At 51.9% G+C, this 20,081-nt stretch overlaps 3 protein-coding genes across 3 annotated transcripts; 1 reads left to right on the top strand and 2 right to left on the bottom strand.

Moving 5' to 3' along the window:
* The first annotated feature begins 4,028 nt into the window (after positions 1 to 4,028).
* Positions 4,029 to 17,659, top strand: LOC120982990. The gene is made up of 3 exons (XM_040413099.1): positions 4,029 to 4,436; positions 12,051 to 12,636; positions 17,126 to 17,659. The coding sequence occupies exons 1-3, from the start codon at positions 4,029 to 4,031 to the stop codon at positions 17,548 to 17,550; spliced, it is 1,419 nt and encodes a 472-aa protein (XP_040269033.1). The 3' UTR covers positions 17,551 to 17,659.
* LOC120982995 (histone H2B type 2-F) lies at positions 10,730 to 11,244 on the bottom strand. Its single transcript, XM_040413105.1, has one exon. The coding sequence runs from the start codon at positions 11,185 to 11,187 to the stop codon at positions 10,807 to 10,809; it is 381 nt and encodes a 126-aa protein (XP_040269039.1). The 5' UTR covers positions 11,188 to 11,244; the 3' UTR covers positions 10,730 to 10,806.
* Positions 17,660 to 18,875: 1,216 nt separating the features above from the next.
* Positions 18,876 to 19,535, bottom strand: LOC120982984 (histone H1A-like). The gene has a single exon (XM_040413094.1). The coding sequence runs from the start codon at positions 19,533 to 19,535 to the stop codon at positions 18,876 to 18,878; it is 660 nt and encodes a 219-aa protein (XP_040269028.1).
* Positions 19,536 to 20,081: the final 546 nt, after the last annotated feature.

Here is a 20,081-nt window from a genome sequence, read left to right as displayed (position 1 = left end):
CGTTCTCTACAGCAGAGCACGGAACAGCAAAGAAGACTCTAATGTGTGTTCTCCGGAGCAGGCGCCTCCTGCCGCCTTTATAGGCTGCTGCTCCGCCCCCAGCGCCGCTCATTGGGTGGATTAGAAGACAAGACTCGTGGAGAAGCCAATGAGCGGCGCTAGGCGTGGTTTATGACGCGGGTACAGGTCACATGACCGGCTCCTCCTGTAGATCAGCAGCTCATTTGCAGTTGGGGACTATAGGCGGGAAATTCAAATGAGCGACGAGATCCTGAGCTCTCCCAGCCAATAGGAGCAGAGCTCTGGACCCCCTCAGCCGTTATGTGCCCGTAGGAGCGGAGCCTCGTCCTCCCGCCCTGCACTGAGCAGCCGCACAGCTCGCTGATCCGCAGCCATTCATAGCGGGAGCAGAGCTCAGCTGAAGTGTATAAGGGGAGCAGTGATCTGCCAGAGAGGAGGATGAGGGGAGTAGTGATCGGGCACTAAGTATGAGGGGAGTAGTTATATGCTATTGAGGAGGATGAGGGGAGTAGTGATCTGCCAGAGAGGAGGATGAGGGGAGTAGTGATCGGGCACTAAGTATGAGGGAAGTAGTTATATGGTACTGAGGAGGGTGAGGGGAGTAGTGATCGGGCACTAAGTATGAGGGGAGTAGTTATATGGTACTGAGGAGGATGAGGGGAGTAGTGATCGGGCACTAAGTATGAGGGGAGTAGTTATATGGTACTGAGGAGGATGAGGGGAGTAGTGATTGGGCAATAAGGAGAATGAGTGAAGTAGTTATATGGTGCTGAGGATGATGAGGGGAGTAGTGATCGGGCACTAAGTATGAGGGAAGTAGTTATATGGTATTGAGGATGATGAGGGGAGTAGTGATTGGGCAATAAGGATGAGGGGAGTAGTGATCGGGCACTAAGTATGAGGGGAGTAGTTATATGGTACTGAGGAGGATGAGGGGAGTAGTGATCGGGCACTAAGTATGAGGGGAGTAGTTATATGGTACTGAGGAGGATGAGGGGAGTAGTGATCGGGCAATAAGGAGAATGAGTGAAGTAGTTATATGGTGCTGAGGATGATGAGGGGAGTAGTGATCTGCCAGAGAGGAGGATGAGGGGAGTAGTGATCTGCCAGAGAGGAGGATGAGGGGAGTAGTGATTGGGCAATAAGGAGAATGAGGGAAGTAGTTATATGGTATTGAGGATGATGAGGGGAGTAGTGATCGGGCACTAAGTATGAGGGAAGTAGTTATATGGTATTGAGGATGATGAGGGAAGTAGTGATCTGCCAGTGAGGAGGATGAGGGGAGTAGTGATCGGGCACTAAGTATGAGGGGAGTAGTTATATGGTATTGAGGATGATTAGGGGAGTAGTGATCGGGCACTAAGTATGAGGGAAGTAGTTATATGGTATTGAGGATGATTAGGGGAGTAGTGGTCAGCCAGTGAGGAGGATGAGGGGAGTAGTGATCTGCTATTAATGAGGGGAGTGGTGATTGGGCACTGGGGAGGATAAGGGGAGTAGTGGTAATATAATGTGTAGGCTGTAATATAATATGGAGGCTGCAATGTAATGTGGAGGCTATAATAGAATATTGAGGCTATAATGTAATGTGGAGGCTGTAAATATGAAGGCTGTTATATAATGTTAAGGTTGATAATATAGAGGCTTTAATATAATGCGGAGGATATAATGTAATTTACAGGCTGGTAATATGGAGGCTGTCAATGTTGAGGCTGTGATGTAATGTGGAGGTTGTAACATAATGTTTAAGCTGTGATGTAATGTAGAGGCCGGTAATACGGAGGCTGTAATATAATGTGCAGGCCGGTAATGTAATATAGAGGCTGTATTGTAATGCAGAGACTGTAATATAATTTTGAGCCTGTAATGCAGAGGCTGGTAATATGAAGCCTGTAATATCATGTGGAGGCTGGTAGTATGGAGGCTGTCATATAATGTGGAGGCTGTGATGTAATCTTGATGCTGAAAATATGGAGGCTGTGACATAATGTTTAGGCTGTAATGTAATGTAGAGGCTGAAATTATGGAGGTTGTAATATAATGTAGAGGCTAGTTATATGGAGGCTGTGATGTAATCTGGAGACTGAATATATGGAGGCTGTAACATAATGTTTAGGCTGTGATGTAATGTAGAGGGCGGTAATATGGAGTCTGCAATATAATGTGGAGGCTGTTAATATAAAGGCTGCAATATAATATGGAGGCTATAATGTAATGTAGAGGCTGAAAATATGAAGGCTGTAATATAATGTTGAGATTGATTATACAAAATAGAGGCTGGTAGTAGGGAGGCTGTAATGTAGAGGCCGTTAATACGGAGGCTGTAATATAACATGGAGGCTGGTAATATTTAGGCTGTAAAATAATGTAGAGGCTGTAATATGTTGTTGAGGTTGATAATATAATATGGAGGCTGGTAATATGGAGGCTGTAATATAATTTGAAGGCTTTAATGTAATGCAGAGGCTGGTAATATGAAGGCTGTAATATAATGTAGAGGCTGTGATGTAATATGGAGGCTGTAATGTTTAGGCCCTGATGTAATGTAGAGGCCGGTAATATGGAGGCTGTAATATAATGTGGAGGCTGGTAATTTAACATGGAGACTAATGTAGAGGCCGTTAATACGGAGGCTGGTAATATTTAGGCTGTAAAATAATGTGGAGGCTATAATCTAATGTAGAGGCTGTAATATGTTGTTGAGGTTGATAATAGAATATGGAGGCTGTGATGTAATGTGGAGGCTGTAATGTTTAGGATGTGATGTAAGAATTCAGCGGCCGTGGAGAAGCTCCGCCCCCGGCTCAGCTGAATGGATGATGTGAGCCCCGCCCCTCCTCCTGCTCCTCCCCCTCCCCCCCCACCTTCTCTAGGACGGAGCTGCCGCATTGTGTGAATACATGGAAGCCTCATGTCCGAGGCGGATTATTCCCTCATTATAGACCACTGATCGGGAGGATGGGGGAGTAGTGATCGTATACTCGGGAGGATGAGGGGAGTAGTGATCGGCCAAAGAGAAGGATGGGGGAGTAGTGATCGTATACTCGGGAGGATGAGGGGAGTAGTGATCGGCCAGAGAGAAGGATGGGGGGAGTAGTGATCGTATACTCGGGAGGATGAGGGGAGTAGTGATCGGCCAGAGAGAAGGATGGGGGGAGTAGTGATCGTATACTCGGGAGGATGAGGGGAGTAGTGATCGGCCAGAGAGAAGGATGGGGGAGTAGTGATCGTATACTCGGGAGGATGAGGGAAGTAGTGATCGGCCAGAGAGAAGGATGGGGGAGTAGTGATCAGACAGTGAGGAGGATGGGGGAGTAGTGATCAGACAGTGAGGGGGAGGAATGATCGGCCAGAGAGAAGTTGGGCAATGAGGAGAATGAGTGAAGTAGTTATATGGTACTGAGGAGGATGAGGGGAGTAGTGGTCAGCCAGTGAGGAGGATGAGGGCAGTAGTGATCTGCTAATGGATGGATGTGAGCCCCGCCGTGCGCTCTATTCCCGGACACCAGCGCAGAGAAGGGGGCGGAGCTATAGAACAAGTGCTTTACAGTGATTGGCTGATCTCTGGCTTTTGAAATTCCCGCTCAATTACAGTCCGGTCAGAATTCAGCGGCCGTGGAGGAGCAGTCCATTACACACAGGGGCACTTGCCGCTCCTGACCTGCTGCGAGAACGGGCAGACATTGCTGCTGTAGAGGGTTCGTCCCCTGTGTGTAATGGACTGCTCCTCCACGGCCGCTGAACGGGAATTTCAAAAGCCACAGATCAGCCAATCACTATAACATACTTATTCTGTAGCTCCACCTCTTCTTCAGCTTGGGCTCCGCCTCTTGTGAACGATGTTTGTTAACGGAAGTTTTGGCGGGCACATCACTGTACGAATAAACTAATAGTGATGTAGGGGTGTGGTTTACATGAGCCAATGAGGACGAGGTCGGGAGTATAAATGATCTGCACGGTCTGTTCCTCACCTCACTCTCTTGCTGTGTACAGATCTCTGCAGAGCCATGGCCAGAACCAAGCAGACAGCCCGTAAGTCCACCGGCGGGAAAGCTCCCCGCAAGCAGCTGGCCACCAAGGCCGCCAGGAAGAGCGCCCCCGCCACTGGCGGAGTCAAGAAGCCTCACCGCTACCGGCCCGGGACCGTCGCTCTCCGGGAGATCCGGCGCTACCAGAAGTCCACCGAGCTGCTCATCCGGAAGCTGCCCTTCCAGCGCCTGGTGAGAGAGATCGCCCAGGACTTCAAGACCGACCTTCGCTTCCAGAGCTCGGCCGTCATGGCCCTGCAGGAGGCCAGCGAGGCTTACCTGGTCGGGCTCTTCGAGGACACCAACCTCTGCGCCATCCACGCCAAGCGGGTCACCATCATGCCCAAGGATATCCAGCTGGCCCGCAGGATCCGAGGGGAGAGGGCTTAGATCTGCGCCCCGCACCCAACAAAGGCTCTTCTCAGAGCCGCCACCTCCTCCAGAGACGAGCTCCACTCCGCCCTTCATTCTCCTCCTCTGCTCACAGGAGGCGGGTTAACCCTTTCAGCGCTCTAATTAGTAAGAGCAGTTCCTTTATTCTAAAAGCGCTCTCTGTACCTCCCCCCGTCTATCAGGGACTCGCTGACCGTGACCGGTAACCGCCTCCATCCTCCCTGCCCCCCGCCATCTCCACTCAGCGCGGCTGGGGGCGGAGCTATAGGACAAGTGCTTTACAGTGATTGGCTGATCTCTGGCTTTTGAAATTCCCGCTCAATTACAGTGCGGTTAGAATCCAGCGGCCAAACCCTCTACAGCAGCAATGTCTGCCCGGACTCCCTGCTCTTCCCTTCCGTCTCTTTGTCACAGACGTCCCCGCATTCTCCGCCATGTCCTGAGCTCCAATCCTATCCCCGCCCCCATAGCACCGGTGTATCCCCGAGTGCCCGGCTCTGTGGACCCATCCAGCCGCTCGTCCTTCACTACCTCCTCAAGTGTCCAATCACTACTCCCCCTCATTCTCCCGGTCTGGTCTATAATGAGGGAATAATCCGCCTCGGACACGAGGCTTCCATGTATTCACACAATGCGGCAGCTCCGTCCTAGAGAAGGTGGGGGCTCTGAGAAGAGCGGGGGGCGGAGCAGCAAGAGGGGCGGGGCTCACAGCCATCTAATCAGCCGAGCCGGTGGGCGGAGCAGCAGGGCTCATTTACATTCATTCGAGCCAGGGGGGGGGCGGAGCAGGAGGGGCTCACATCATCCATTCAGATGAGACGGGGGCGGAGCTTCTCCACGGCCGCTGAATTCTAATTGAGCGGGAATTTCAAAAGCCATGGTACTAGTTCTATAGCCCCGCCCCCAATGCCTGCTCAGTATTAACCCGTCAGTGGCCGCCTTCTCCCGCCCCACACCGGAGGAGGGGAGAACAGTCCCGTATTCACTGTGCGGAGAAGAGCGGCTCCATCGCTGCGCTGGTGTCCAGGGATAGAGCGCACGACCCCCCTGCACGCACAGTACTCAGCGGCGGCATCACTACCAGCAGGGGGCGGGGCGCAGTGAGGGGCGGGGCGGTTATCAGCCGAGCAGCGAGGCCCTGATAGACGGAAGAGAGCGGCGCTGACAGGGTTAACCCGCCCCCTATTCCTGCCCGCAGAGGAGCCGGGGCCCCCGCCCGCTGTGAGCGGAGAACGAGGGCAGAAGGGCGGAGTGGAGCTCGTCTGAGGAGGAGGTGGCGGCTCTGGTAATATAGAGGCTGTAATATAATGTGGAGGCTATAATGTAATGTAGAGGCTGTAATATGTTGTTGAGGTTGATAATATACTATGGAGGCTGTGATGTAATGTGGAGGCTGGTAATATGGAGGCTGTAATATAATGCATAGGCTGGAAATATTAAGGCTGTTATATAATGTAGAGGCTGTGATGTAATGTGGAGGCTGGTAGTATGGAGGCTGTAATGTAATGTTTAGGATGTAATGTAGAGGACGGTAATATGGAGTCTGTAATATAATGTGGAGGCCGGTAATGTAACATGGAGACTGTAATGTAGAGGCCGGTAATACGGAGGCTGTAATATAATGTGGAGGCCGGTGATGTAACATGGAGGCTGGTAATATAGAGGCTGTAATATAATGTGGAGGCCGGTGATGTAACATGGAGGCTGGTAATATTTAGGCTGTAATATAATGTGGAGGCTATAATGTAATGTAGAGGCTGATAATATACTATGCAGGCTGTGATGTAATGTGGAGGCTGGTAATATGAAGGCTGTAATATAATGTAGAGGCTGTGATGTAATGTGGAGGCTGTTAGTATGGAGGCTGTAATGTAATGTTTAGGATGTGAAGTAATGTAGAGGACGGTAATATGGAGTCTGTAATATAATGTGGAGGCCAGTGATGTAACATGGAGGCTGGTAATATAGAGGCTGTAATATAATGTGGAGGCCGGTAATGTAACATGGAGGCTGGTAATATAGAGGCTGTAATATAATGTGGAGGCCCGTGATGTAACATGGAGGCTGTAATATAATGTGGAGGCTATAATGTAATGTAGAGGCTGTAATATGTTGTTGAGGTTGATAATATACTATGGAGGCTGTTAATATGGAGGCTTTAATATAATGCATAGGCTGGAAATATGAAGGCTGTAATATAATGTAGAGGCTGTGATGTAATGTGGAGGCTGGTAGTATGGAGGCTGTAATGTTTAGGATGTGATGTAATGTAGAGGACGGTAATATGGAGTCTGTAACATAATGTGGAGGCCAGGAATGTAACATGGAGACTGTAATGTAGAGGCCGGTAATACGGAGGCTGTAATATAATATGGAGGCCGGTAATGTAACATGGAGGCTGTAATGTATTGTGGAGGCTGGTAATATTTAGGCTGTAAAATAATGTGGAGGCTATAATGTAATGTAGAGGCTGTAATATGTTGTTGAGGTTGATAATATAATATGGAGGCTGTGATGTAATGTAGAGGCCGTTAATATAGAGGCTGTAATTTAATATAGATGCTGTAAATATGGAGGCTGTAATATAATGTTGAGGTTGATAATATAGAGGCTGTGATGTAATGTGGAGGCTATAATATAATGTTGAGGCTTTAAATATGGAGGCTGTAATATAATATGGAGGCTGTAATGTAATATAGAGGCTGTAATATCATGTGAAGGCTGGAAAATAATGTGGAAGCTGTAATATTATGTGTAGGCTGTAATATAATGTGGAGCCTGATAATGTAATGTGGAGGCTGTAATGTAATGTGGAGGCTGGTAGTATGGAGGCTGTAATGTAATGTAGAGGCTGGTAATATTGAGGCTGTAATATAATGTGGAGGAAGGTAATGTAATATGGAGGCTGTAATAGAAACATAGATGTAATGTGGAGGCTGTAATGTAAGGTGGAGGCTATAATGAAATGCAGAGGCTGGTAATATAGAGGCTGTAATATAATGTAGAGGCTGTGATGTAATGTGGAGGCTTGTAGTATGGAGGCTGTAATGTAATGTTTAGGATGTGATGTAATTTAGAGGACGATAATATGGAGTCTGTAATATAATGTGGAGGCCGATAATACGAAGGCTGTAATATAATGTGGAGGCCGGTAATGTAACATGGAGGCTGGCAATATTTAGCCTGTAATATAATGTGGAGGCTATAATGTAATGTAGAGGCTGTAATATGTTGTTGAGGTTGACAATATACTATGGAGGCTGTGATGTAATGTGGAGGCTGGTAAAATGGAAGCTGTAATATAATTTGGAGGCTATAATGTAATACATAGGCTGGTAATATGAAGGCTGTAATATAATGTGATGTAATGTGGAGGCTGGTAGTATGGAGGCTGTAATGTAATTTTTAGGATGTGATGTAATGTAGAGGACGGTAATATGAAGACTGTAATATAATGTGGAGGCCGGTAATGTAACATGGAGACTGTTATGTAGAGGCCGGTAATACGGAGGCTGTAATATAATGTGGGGGCCGGTAATGTAACATGGAGGCTGTAATATAATGTGGAGGCTGGTAATGTAACATGGAGGCTGTAATGTAATGTGGAGGCTGGTAATGTAACATGGAGGCTGTAATGTAATGTGGAGGCTGGTAATATTTAGGCTATAATGTAATGTAGAGGCTGTAATATGTTGTTGAGGTTGATAATATAATATGGAGGCTGTGATGTAATGTGGAGGCTGTTAATATGGAGGCTGTAATATAATGAAGATGCTGTAAATATTGAGTCTGTAATATAATGTTGAAGTTGATAATATAGAGGCTGTGATGTAATGTGGAGGCTATAATGTAATATGGAGGCTGTAATATAATGTTGAAGTTGATAATATGATATGGAGACTGTAATATCATGTGAAGGCTGGAATATAATGTGTATGCTGTAATAGAATGTGGGGGCTGTAATGTAATATGGAGGCTGTAATAGAAACATAGATGTAATGTGGAGGCTGTAATGTAAGGTGGAGGCTACAATGTAATGCAGAGGCTGGTAGTATGGAGGCTGTAATAGAATGTAAAGGCTATAATGTAATGTGGAGGCTGTACTATAATGTTGAGGTTGATAATATAATATAGAGCCTTTAATATGATGTAATTTACAGGCTGGTAATATGGAGGCTGTAATATAAGGTGGAGGCTATAATGTAATGGGGAGGCTGTAATAGAATGTGGAGGCTGGTAGTATGGAGGCTGTAATAGAAACATAGATGTAATGTGGAGGCTGTAATATAAGGTGGAGGCTATAATGTAATGCAGAGGTTGTAATAGAATGTGGAGGCTGGTAGTATGGAGGCTGTAATAGAAACATAGATGCAATGTGGAGGCTGTAATATAAGGTGGAGGCTATAATGTAATGCAGAGGTTGTAATAGAATGTGGAGGCTGGTAGTATGGAGGCTGTAATATTATGTAGAGCCTGGTAATGTAATGTGGAGGCTGTAATGTAATGTAGAGGCTGGTAGTATGGAGGCTGTAATGTAATGTAGAGGCTGGTAATATGGAGGCTGTAATATAATGTGGAGGAAGATAATGTAATATGGAGGCTGTAATAGAAACATAGATGTAATATGGAGGCTGTAATGTAAGGTGGAGGCTATAATGTAATGCAGAGGCTGTAATAGAATGTGGAGGCTGGTAGTATGGAGGCTGTAATATAATGCAGAGGTTGATAATATAATATAGAGACTTTATTTTAATGTGAAGGATATGATGTAATTTACAGGCTGGTAACATGGAGGCTGGAAAATGAAAACCACCAGCACTTCTGAGCTCTGCCAATCAGAGCTGGAGGGCGGGGCCTGGAGTTCAGGAACAGCCCCGCCCCCAGTTCTCTTTCAGGTCCGCCCATGCTCCATATAAAGGAGGGCTCTGGGCTGAGCAGTCACTGCTCTCTGCTCCTCACACCTAGAAGATGTCTGGTCGCGGTAAAGGAGGGAAAGGGCTCGGGAAAGGCGGCGCCAAGCGGCACAGGAAGGTGCTCCGTGATAACATCCAGGGCATCACCAAGCCTGCCATCCGCCGCCTAGCTCGCAGGGGAGGCGTCAAGCGCATCTCCGGCCTCATCTATGAGGAGACTCGCGGGGTGCTGAAGGTCTTCCTGGAGAACGTCATCCGGGACGCCGTCACCTACACCGAGCACGCCAAGAGGAAGACCGTCACCGCCATGGACGTGGTCTACGCGCTCAAGCGCCAGGGCCGCACTCTCTACGGCTTCGGGGGTTAATGCTGCCGCCGCCTCCTCCGTCCTCACAGCACAAAGGCTCTTCTCAGAGCCGCCCACATCTTCCCGGGGAGGAGCTACAATGCCACTGAGGGGTTAACACCGCCCGCCCATCAGGAGATCAGCGGCGCCCTGTGCTCAGTACAGCCGGAGGTCTACATTACAGAAACCCCCCAATAATCTGTGTAAATCCCGAGCCCCGGGTGTTCTCCACCGCAGCTACGAGACGAGCTGTGCTCGGAGACCGAGGGGTTAATCCGTTCCGCCAATGAGCGGCGCTGGTACAGGTCACATGACCGGCTCCTATAGGCGGGAAATTCAAATGAGGGACGAGATCCTGAGCTCTCCCAGCCAATAGGAGCAGAGCTCTGGACCCCGCAGCCGTTATGTGCCCGTAGGAGCCTCGTCCTCCTGTCCTGCACTGAGCGGCCGCACAGCCTCTCCCCAGGGAGCGCCACACCTTCCCGGGGAGGAGCTACAATTCCACTGAGGGGTTAACACCGCCCGCCCATCAGGAGATCAGCGGCGCCCTGTGCTCAGTACAGCCGGAGGTCTACATTACAGAAACCCCCCAATAATCTATACCGAGCCCCGGGTGTTCTCCACCGCAGCTACGAGACGAGCTGTGCTCGGAGACCGAGGGGTTAATCCGTCCCGCCAATGAGCGGCGCTGGTACAGGTCACATGACCGGCTCCTCCTGTAAATCAGCAGCTCAACTATAGGCGGGAAATTCAAACGAGGGACGAGATCCTGATCTCTCCCAGCCAATAGCAGAGCTCTGGACCCCGCAGCCGTTATGTGCCCGTAGGAGCCTCGTCCTCCTGTCCTGCACTGAGCGGCCGCACAGCCTCTCCCCAGGGAGCGCCACACTGAGGAGAAGGATGATGGGAGTAGTGATCGGGCATGGAGGAGGAGGATGAGGGGAGCTTGTATTGTAACTTCCGATAGCGTTACCGCATCTCATCTAGCTGACAGGGAGGAAAACCGCAGCCACTGAGAACAACGGGGAGACCCGGGAGCAGCTCCGCTGGAGACAGGGTGGGGGCTCTGAGAAGAGCCTTTGGGTCCGGAGAGCGGGGGCGGCGCTCACTTGGCGCTGGTGTACTTGGTGACGGCCTTGGTGCCCTCGGAGACGGCGTGCTTGGCCAGCTCTCCGGGCAGCAGCAGGCGCACGGCGGTCTGGATCTCCCGGGAGGTGATGGTGGAGCGCTTGTTGTAGTGAGCCAGGCGGGAGGCTTCCCCTGCGATGCGCTCGAAGATGTCGTTGACGAAGGAGTTCATGATGCCCATGGCCTTGGAGGAGATGCCGGTGTCGGGGTGGACCTGCTTCAGCACCTTGTAGACGTAGATGGCATAGCTCTCCTTCCTGCTCTTCCTCCGCTTCTTGCCGTCCTTCTTCTGGACCTTGGTGACGGCTTTCTTGGAGCCCTTCTTGGGCGCTGGGGCGGACTTGGCGGGATCGGGCATTCTGACTGAAGACAAAATCTCGTCTGTTCTCCTCCTGCCACCGCGGCGGTATTTATACACGGGCCATGCAAATGAGCTGCTGCCGACTGCGCGCCGATCTATTGGAGGAGAGGGTCACGTGGTGTCTCCACTTCTCCTAATTGGCAGCCTCACATCCATTCAGCTGAGCCGGGGGCGGAGCAAATAGAGGGGCGGGGCTCACATACATCCATTCAGCGGAGCAACAGGAGAGGCGGGGCTCACATCCATCCATTCAGAAGAGCCGGGGGCGGAGCAACAGGAGAGGCGTGGCTCCAGGAGAGGCGTGTCTCACATCCATCCATTCAGCAGAGCTGGGGGCGGAGCAGCAAGAAGGGAGGGGCTCACATCCATTCATAGATCTGAGTCGGAGGGCGGAGCAGCAGGAGGGGCTGGGCTCATAGCCATCTATTCTGCTTAACCGGGGGGCGGAGCAGAACTCACATCCATCCATTCAGATGAGCCGGGGGCGGAGCAGTAGGGCGGGCAGGGCTCCCATACATCCATTCAGCTGAGGCGGGGGGCGGGGCTAACATCTCTCTTCCGTCTATCAGGGCCTCGCTGCTCTGCTGATAACCGCCCCGCCCCTCACTGCGCCCCGCCCCCTGCTGGTAGTGATGCCGCCGCTGAGTGTACTGTCCGTGCAGGGGGGTCGTGCGCTCTATCCCTGGACACCAGCGCAGCGATGGAGCCGCTCTTCTCCGCACAGTGACTACGGGACTGTTCTCCCCTTCTCCGGTGGGGAGCGGGAGAAGGCGGCCACTGACGGGTTAATACTGAGCAGGCTATGGGGGCGGGGCTATAGAACTAGCACCTTGGCATTTGAAATTCCCGCCCAATTCCAGTCCGGTCAGAATCCAGCAGCCGTGGAGGAGCAGTCCGACTCCATTCCACACAGGGGACGAACCCTCTACAGCAGCAATGTCTGCCCGTACTCGCAGCAGGTCAGGAGCGGTAAGTGCCCCTGTGTGACGCCTCCTCCACAGCGGAGATCAGCGGCATCGCCAGCTCAGTCGTACAGAGCATGTGGGGGGCTCTTAGAAGAGCCTTTGGTTCCGGGGGGCACAGCAGCAGCAGCAGAGCCGGGCTCACTTGCTCTTGGCCGACTTGGTGCTCTCGGTCTTCTTGGGCAGCAGCACGGCCTGGATGTTGGGCAGGACGCCTCCCTGGGCGATGGTGACGCCGCCCAGCAGCTTGTTGAGCTCCTCGTCGTTGCGCACGGCCAGCTGCAGGTGGCGGGGGATGATGCGGGTCTTCTTGTTGTCGCGGGCGGCATTGCCGGCCAGCTCCAGGATCTCGGCGGTGAGATACTCGAGCACAGCGGCCAAGTAGACGGGAGCGCCGGCGCCCACCCTCTGGGCGTAGTTGCCCTTGCGGAGGAGCCTGTGCACTCGGCCGACCGGGAACTGGAGCCCTGCCCGGGAGGAGCGGGTCTTGGCCTTAGCCCGGACTTTGCCTCCTTGTTTGCCGCGTCCAGACATCGTTCTCTACAGCAGAGCACAAAACAGCAAAGAAGACTCTAATGTGTGTTCTCCGGAGCAGGCGCCTCCTGCCGCCTTTATAGGCTGCTGCTCCGCCCCCAGCGCCGCTCATTGGGTGGATTAGAAGACAAGACTCGTGGAGAAGCCAATGAGCGGCGCTAGGCGTGGTTTATGACGCGGGTACAGGTCACATGACCGGCTCCTCCTGTAGATCAGCAGCTCATTTGCAGTTGGGGACTATAGGCGGGAAATTCAAATGAGCGACGAGATCCTGAGCTCTCCCAGCCAATAGGAGCAGAGCTCTGGACCCCCTCAGCCGTTATGTGCCCGTAGGAGCGGAGCCTCGTCCTCCCGCCCTGCACTGAGCAGCCGCACAGCTCGCTGATCCGCAGCCATTCATAGCGGGAGCAGAGCTCAGCTGAAGTGTATAAGGGGAGCAGTGATCTGCCAGAGAGGAGGATGAGGGGAGTAGTGATCGGGCACTAAGTATGAGGGGAGTAGTTATATGCTATTGAGGAGGATGAGGGGAGTAGTGATCTGCCAGAGAGGAGGATGAGGGGAGTAGTGATCGGGCACTAAGTATGAGGGAAGTAGTTATATGGTACTGAGGAGGGTGAGGGGAGTAGTGATCGGGCACTAAGTATGAGGGGAGTAGTTATATGGTACTGAGGAGGATGAGGGGAGTAGTGATCGGGCACTAAGTATGAGGGGAGTAGTTATATGGTACTGAGGAGGATGAGGGGAGTAGTGATTGGGCAATAAGGAGAATGAGTGAAGTAGTTATATGGTGCTGAGGATGATGAGGGGAGTAGTGATCGGGCACTAAGTATGAGGGAAGTAGTTATATGGTATTGAGGATGATGAGGGGAGTAGTGATTGGGCAATAAGGATGAGGGGAGTAGTGATCGGGCACTAAGTATGAGGGGAGTAGTTATATGGTACTGAGGAGGATGAGGGGAGTAGTGATCGGGCACTAAGTATGAGGGGAGTAGTTATATGGTACTGAGGAGGATGAGGGGAGTAGTGATCGGGCAATAAGGAGAATGAGTGAAGTAGTTATATGGTGCTGAGGATGATGAGGGGAGTAGTGATCTGCCAGAGAGGAGGATGAGGGGAGTAGTGATCTGCCAGAGAGGAGGATGAGGGGAGTAGTGATTGGGCAATAAGGAGAATGAGGGAAGTAGTTATATGGTATTGAGGATGATGAGGGGAGTAGTGATCGGGCACTAAGTATGAGGGAAGTAGTTATATGGTATTGAGGATGATGAGGGAAGTAGTGATCTGCCAGTGAGGAGGATGAGGGGAGTAGTGATCGGGCACTAAGTATGAGGGGAGTAGTTATATGGTATTGAGGATGATTAGGGGAGTAGTGATCGGGCACTAAGTATGAGGGAAGTAGTTATATGGTATTGAGGATGATTAGGGGAGTAGTGGTCAGCCAGTGAGGAGGATGAGGGGAGTAGTGATCTGCTATTAATGAGGGGAGTGGTGATTGGGCACTGGGGAGGATAAGGGGAGTAGTGGTAATATAATGTGTAGGCTGTAATATAATATGGAGGCTGCAATGTAATGTGGAGGCTATAATAGAATATTGAGGCTATAATGTAATGTGGAGGCTGTAAATATGAAGGCTGTTATATAATGTTAAGGTTGATAATATAGAGGCTTTAATATAATGCGGAGGATATAATGTAATTTACAGGCTGGTAATATGGAGGCTGTCAATGTTGAGGCTGTGATGTAATGTGGAGGTTGTAACATAATGTTTAAGCTGTGATGTAATGTAGAGGCCGGTAATACGGAGGCTGTAATATAATGTGCAGGCCGGTAATGTAATATAGAGGCTGTATTGTAATGCAGAGACTGTAATATAATTTTGAGCCTGTAATGCAGAGGCTGGTAATATGAAGCCTGTAATATCATGTGGAGGCTGGTAGTATGGAGGCTGTCATATAATGTGGAGGCTGTGATGTAATCTTGATGCTGAAAATATGGAGGCTGTGACATAATGTTTAGGCTGTAATGTAATGTAGAGGCTGAAATTATGGAGGTTGTAATATAATGTAGAGGCTAGTTATATGGAGGCTGTGATGTAATCTGGAGACTGAATATATGGAGGCTGTAACATAATGTTTAGGCTGTGATGTAATGTAGAGGGCGGTAATATGGAGTCTGCAATATAATGTGGAGGCTGTTAATATAAAGGCTGCAATATAATATGGAGGCTATAATGTAATGTAGAGGCTGAAAATATGAAGGCTGTAATATAATGTTGAGATTGATTATACAAAATAGAGGCTGGTAGTAGGGAGGCTGTAATGTAGAGGCTGGTAATACGGAGGCTGTCAATTAATATAGAGGCTGTGACAATGTTTAAGCTGTGATGTAATGTAGAGTCCGCTAATATGGAGGCTGTAATATAATGTGGAGGCTGGTAGTATGGAGGCTGTAATGTAGAGGCTAGTTATATGGAAGCTGTGATGTAATCTGGAGACTGAATATATGGAGGCTGTTACATAATGTTTAGGCTGTGATGTAATGTAGAGGACGGTAATATGGAGTCTGTAATGTAATATGGAGTCTAATGTAATGTGGAGGCTGTAATATAATTTGGAGTCTGTAATGTAAAGCAGAGGCTGGTAATAAGGCTGTGATGTAATGTGGAGGCTGGTAGTATGGAGGCTGTAATATAATGTAATATGGAGGCTGTAATATAATGTAAAGGCTGTGATGTAATATGGAGGCTGTAATATAATGTTTAGGCCCTGATGTAATGTAGAGGCCGGTAATATGGAGTCTGTAATATAATGTGGAGGCCGGTAATTTAACATGGAGACTGTAATGTAGAGGCCGTTAATACGGAGGCTGTAATATAACATGGAGGCTGGTAATATTTAGGCTGTAAAATAATGTAGAGGCTGTAATATGTTGTTGAGGTTGATAATATAATATGGAGGCTGGTAATATAATTTGAAGGCTTTAATGTAATGCAGAGGCTGGTAATATGAAGGCTGTAATATAATGTGGAGGCCGGTAATATGGAGGCTGTAATATAATGTGGAGGCTGGTAATTTAACATGGAGACTAATGTAGAGGCCGTTAATACGGAGGCTGGTAATATTTAGGCTGTAAAATAATGTGGAGGCTATAATCTAATGTAGAGGCTGTAATATGTTGTTGAGGTTGATAATAGAATATGGAGGCTGTGATGTAATGTGGAGGCTGTAATGTTTAGGATGTGATGTAAGAATTCAGCGGCCGTGGAGAAGCTCCGCCCCCGGCTCAGCTGAATGGATGATGTGAGCCCCGCCCCTCCTCCTGCTCCTCCCCCTCCCCCCCACCTTCTCTAGGACGGAGCTGCCGCATTGTGTGAATACATGGAAGCCTCATGTCCGAGGCGGATTATTCCCTCATTATAGACCACTGATCGGGAGGATGGGGGAGTAGTGATCGTATACTCGGGAGGATGAGGGGAGTAGTGATCGGCCAAAGAGAAGGATGGGGGAGTAGTGATCGTATACTCGGGAGGATGAGGGGAGTAGTGATCGGCCAGAGAGAAGGATGGGGGGAGTAGTGATCGTATACTCGGGAGGATGAGGGGAGTAGTGATCGGCCAGAGAGAAGGATGGGGGGAGTAGTGATCGTATACTCGGGAGGATGAGGGGAGTAGTGATCGGCCAGAGAGAAGGATGGGGGAGTAGTGATCGTATACTCGGGAGGATGAGGGAAGTAGTGATCGGCCAGAGAGAAGGATGGGGGAGTAGTGATCAGACAGTGAGGGGGAGGAATGATCGGCCAGAGAGAAGTTGGGCAATGAGGAGAATGAGTGAAGTAGTTATATGGTACTGAGGAGGATGAGGGGAGTAGTGGTCAGCCAGTGAGGAGGATGAGGGCAGTAGTGATCTGCTAATGGATGGATGTGAGCCCCGCCGTGCGCTCTATCCCCGGACACCAGCGCAGAGAAGGGGGCGGAGCTATAGAACAAGTGCTTTACAGTGATTGGCTGATCTCTGGCTTTTGAAATTCCCGCTCAATTACAGTCCGGTCAGAATTCAGCGGCCGTGGAGGAGCAGTCCATTACACACAGGGGCACTTGCCGCTCCTGACCTGCTGCGAGAACGGGCAGACATTGCTGCTGTAGAGGGTTCGTCCCCTGTGTGTAATGGACTGCTCCTCCACGGCCGCTGAACGGGAATTTCAAAAGCCACAGATCAGCCAATCACTATAACATACTTATTCTGTAGCTCCACCTCTTCTTCAGCTTGGGCTCCGCCTCTTGTGAACGATGATTGGTAACGGAAGTTTTGGCGGGCACATCACTGTACGAATAAACTAATAGGGATGTAGGGGTGTGGTTTACATGAGCCAATGAGGACGAGGTCGGGAGTATAAATGATCTGCACGGTCCGTTCCTCACCTCACTCTCTTGCTGTGTACAGATCTCTGCAGAGCCATGGCCAGAACCAAGCAGACAGCCCGTAAGTCCACCGGCGGGAAAGCTCCCCGCAAGCAGCTGGCCACCAAGGCCGCCAGGAAGAGCGCCCCCGCCACTGGCGGAGTCAAGAAGCCTCACCGCTACCGGCCCGGGACCGTCGCTCTCCGGGAGATCCGGCGCTACCAGAAGTCCACCGAGCTGCTCATCCGGAAGCTGCCCTTCCAGCGCCTGGTGAGAGAGATCGCCCAGGACTTCAAGACCGACCTTCGCTTCCAGAGCTCGGCCGTCATGGCCCTGCAGGAGGCCAGCGAGGCTTACCTGGTCGGGCTCTTCGAGGACACCAACCTCTGCGCCATCCACGCCAAGCGGGTCACCATCATGCCCAAGGATATCCAGCTGGCCCGCAGGATCCGAGGGGAGAGGGCTTAGATCTGCGCCCCGCACCCAACAAAGGCTCTTCTCAGAGCCACCACCTCCTCCAGAGACGAGCTCCACTCCGCCCTTCATTCTCCACCTCTGCTCACAGGAGGCGGGTTAACCCTTTCAGCGCTCTAATTAGTAAGAGCAGTTCCTTTATTCTAAAAGCGCTCTCTGTATCTCCCCCCGTCTATCAGGGACTCGCTGACCGTGACCGGTAACCGCCTCCATCCTCCCTGCCCCCCGCCATCTCCACTCAGCGCGGCTGGGGGCGGAGCTATAGGACAAGTGCTTTACAGTGATTGGCTGATCTCTGGCTTTTGAAATTCCCGCTCAATTACAGTGCGGTTAGAATCCAGCGGCCAAACCCTCTACAGCAGCAATGTCTGCCCGGACTCCCTGCTCTTCCCTTCCGTCTCTTTGTCACAGACGTCCCCGCATTCTCCGCCATGTCCTGAGCTCCAATCCTATCCCCGCCCCCATAGCACCGGTGTATCCCCGAGTGCCCGGCTCTGTGGACCCATCCAGCCGCTCGTCCTTCACTACCTCCTCAAGTGTCCAATCACTACTCCCCCTCATTCTCCCGGTCTGGTCTATAATGAGGGAATAATCCGCCTCGGACACGAGGCTTCCATGTATTCACACAATGCGGCAGCTCCGTCCTAGAGAAGGTGGGGGCTCTGAGAAGAGCGGGGGGCGGAGCAGCAAGAGGGGCGGGGCTCACAGCCATCTAATCAGCCGAGCCGGTGGGCGGAGCAGCAGGGCTCATTTACATTCATTCGAGCCAGGGGGGGGGCGGAGCAGGAGGGGCTCACATCATCCATTCAGATGAGACGGGGGCGGAGCTTCTCCACGGCCGCTGAATTCTAATTGAGCGGGAATTTCAAAAGCCATGGTACTAGTTCTATAGCCCCGCCCCCATAGCCTGCTCAGTATTAACCCGTCAGTGGCCGCCTTCTCCCGCTCCCCACCGGAGAAGGGGAGAACAGTCCGGTATTCACTGTGCGGAGAAGAGCGGCTCCATCGCTGCGCTGGTGTCCAGGGATAGAGCGCACGACCCCCCTGCACGCACAGTACTCAGCGGCGGCATCACTACCAGCAGGGGGCGGGGCGCAGTGAGGGGCGGGGCGGTTATCAGCCGAGCAGCGAGGCCCTGATAGACGGAAGAGAGCGGCGCTGACAGGGTTAACCCGCCCCCTATTCCTGCCCGCAGAGGAGCCGGAGCCCCCGCCCGCTGTGAGCGGAGAACGAGGGCAGAAGGGCGGAGTGGAGCTCGTCTGAGGAGGAGGTGGCGGCTCTGAGAAGAGCCTTTGGGGGAGAAGTGCGGGCGGCGCCGGTTACTTCTTGGCCGCGCTCTTCTTGGCTTTCGCCGCTTTCTTAGCCGGACTCTTGGCAGCCTTGGGTTTGGCCGCCTTCTTAGCCGGACTCTTGGCCAGCTTCTTGGGCTTGGGGGCAGCCTTCGGCTTCTTGGGGCTCTTGGCTGCTTTCTTGGCCGCGGCTGGTTTCTTAGCCTTTTTCGGGCTCTTGGCCGGAGCCTTCTTGGGCTTCTTCGGGGATTTAGCGGGTTTCTTGGCCGCAGTAGCTGCAGGTTTCTTGGCCGCCGCCGGCTTCTTCTTCTTGGCCGCCGCCTTGTCCTTGGTCTCCTGCTGCTTCTTGTTGAGCTTGAAGGAGCCGGAGGCGCCGCTGCCCTTCACCTGGGTGAGGGTCCCCTTGGTGACCAGAGCCCTGATGGCCACCTTGATGCGGCTATTGTTCTTCTCTACATCGCATCCTCCGGCAGCCAGAGCCTTCTTCAGGGCGGCCAGAGACACCCCGCTGCGCTCCTTGGAGGCGGACACGGCTGTGACCAGGAGCTCGGACACGCTGGGACCGGACGGCTTCTTGCTTTTCTTGGCGCCCCCTGCTGCCGCGGCGGATTTCCTCGGCTGCTTCTTGGACTTGGCGGCCGCTTCGGCGGGAGGAGGAGGAGCGGCGGCTGCTGGCGCGGTCTCTGCCATCGTGTGAGACGTGGGGAGAAAACACAAAGACTTCTCCTGGAGAAAACACTGAGGCCGGAGCCGGGACCGCCTCTTATATGTGCAGCGCTGCGCAGTGATTGGCTGCCGAGCTCCGCCCTCCTGCGCGTCTATTGGCTGACACTGGACACAGGCCCCGCCTTCACCCCTCTCAGCCCGGCTGCAGCTCCGCTCTCCCCTTGTGCTTCCCTGCCCGGGAGAAGAGCCCTTTAGCGGCTAGAACCGGACAGGAGAGGCCGCCTTCTCCGCGCCTTCCTCCTCCCGGACATCCCCCCTCACCGTGTGTCGCCGTCTGTGGCGGAGGAGGCGGGAGCAGGCCCCGGGATCTCCGCCACAGTCCTCCCGCTCTGCCTGACGTTCTGCACATCCGGCTGGATCCGGCCCGATGGCTCCGCTGCGGGGGCTCGTTCCCTCTCTTCCCGGCCCTCGTCCCCATCCCAGGGCTCTTTCCCACAAGGTGGGGCCGCAGGAAGCTGCTTGGACGCTGCGGGGAGGAGCTGGAGCCGCGGAGAGCCCGGGAGGGTAACA

The sequence above is a fragment of the Bufo bufo genome, assembly GCF_905171765.1.
Source record: "Bufo bufo chromosome 8 unlocalized genomic scaffold, aBufBuf1.1 SUPER_8_unloc_2, whole genome shotgun sequence".
Classification (NCBI taxonomy): domain Eukaryota; kingdom Metazoa; phylum Chordata; class Amphibia; order Anura; family Bufonidae; genus Bufo; species Bufo bufo.
This window is presented reverse-complemented; position numbering and strand designations above follow the sequence as displayed.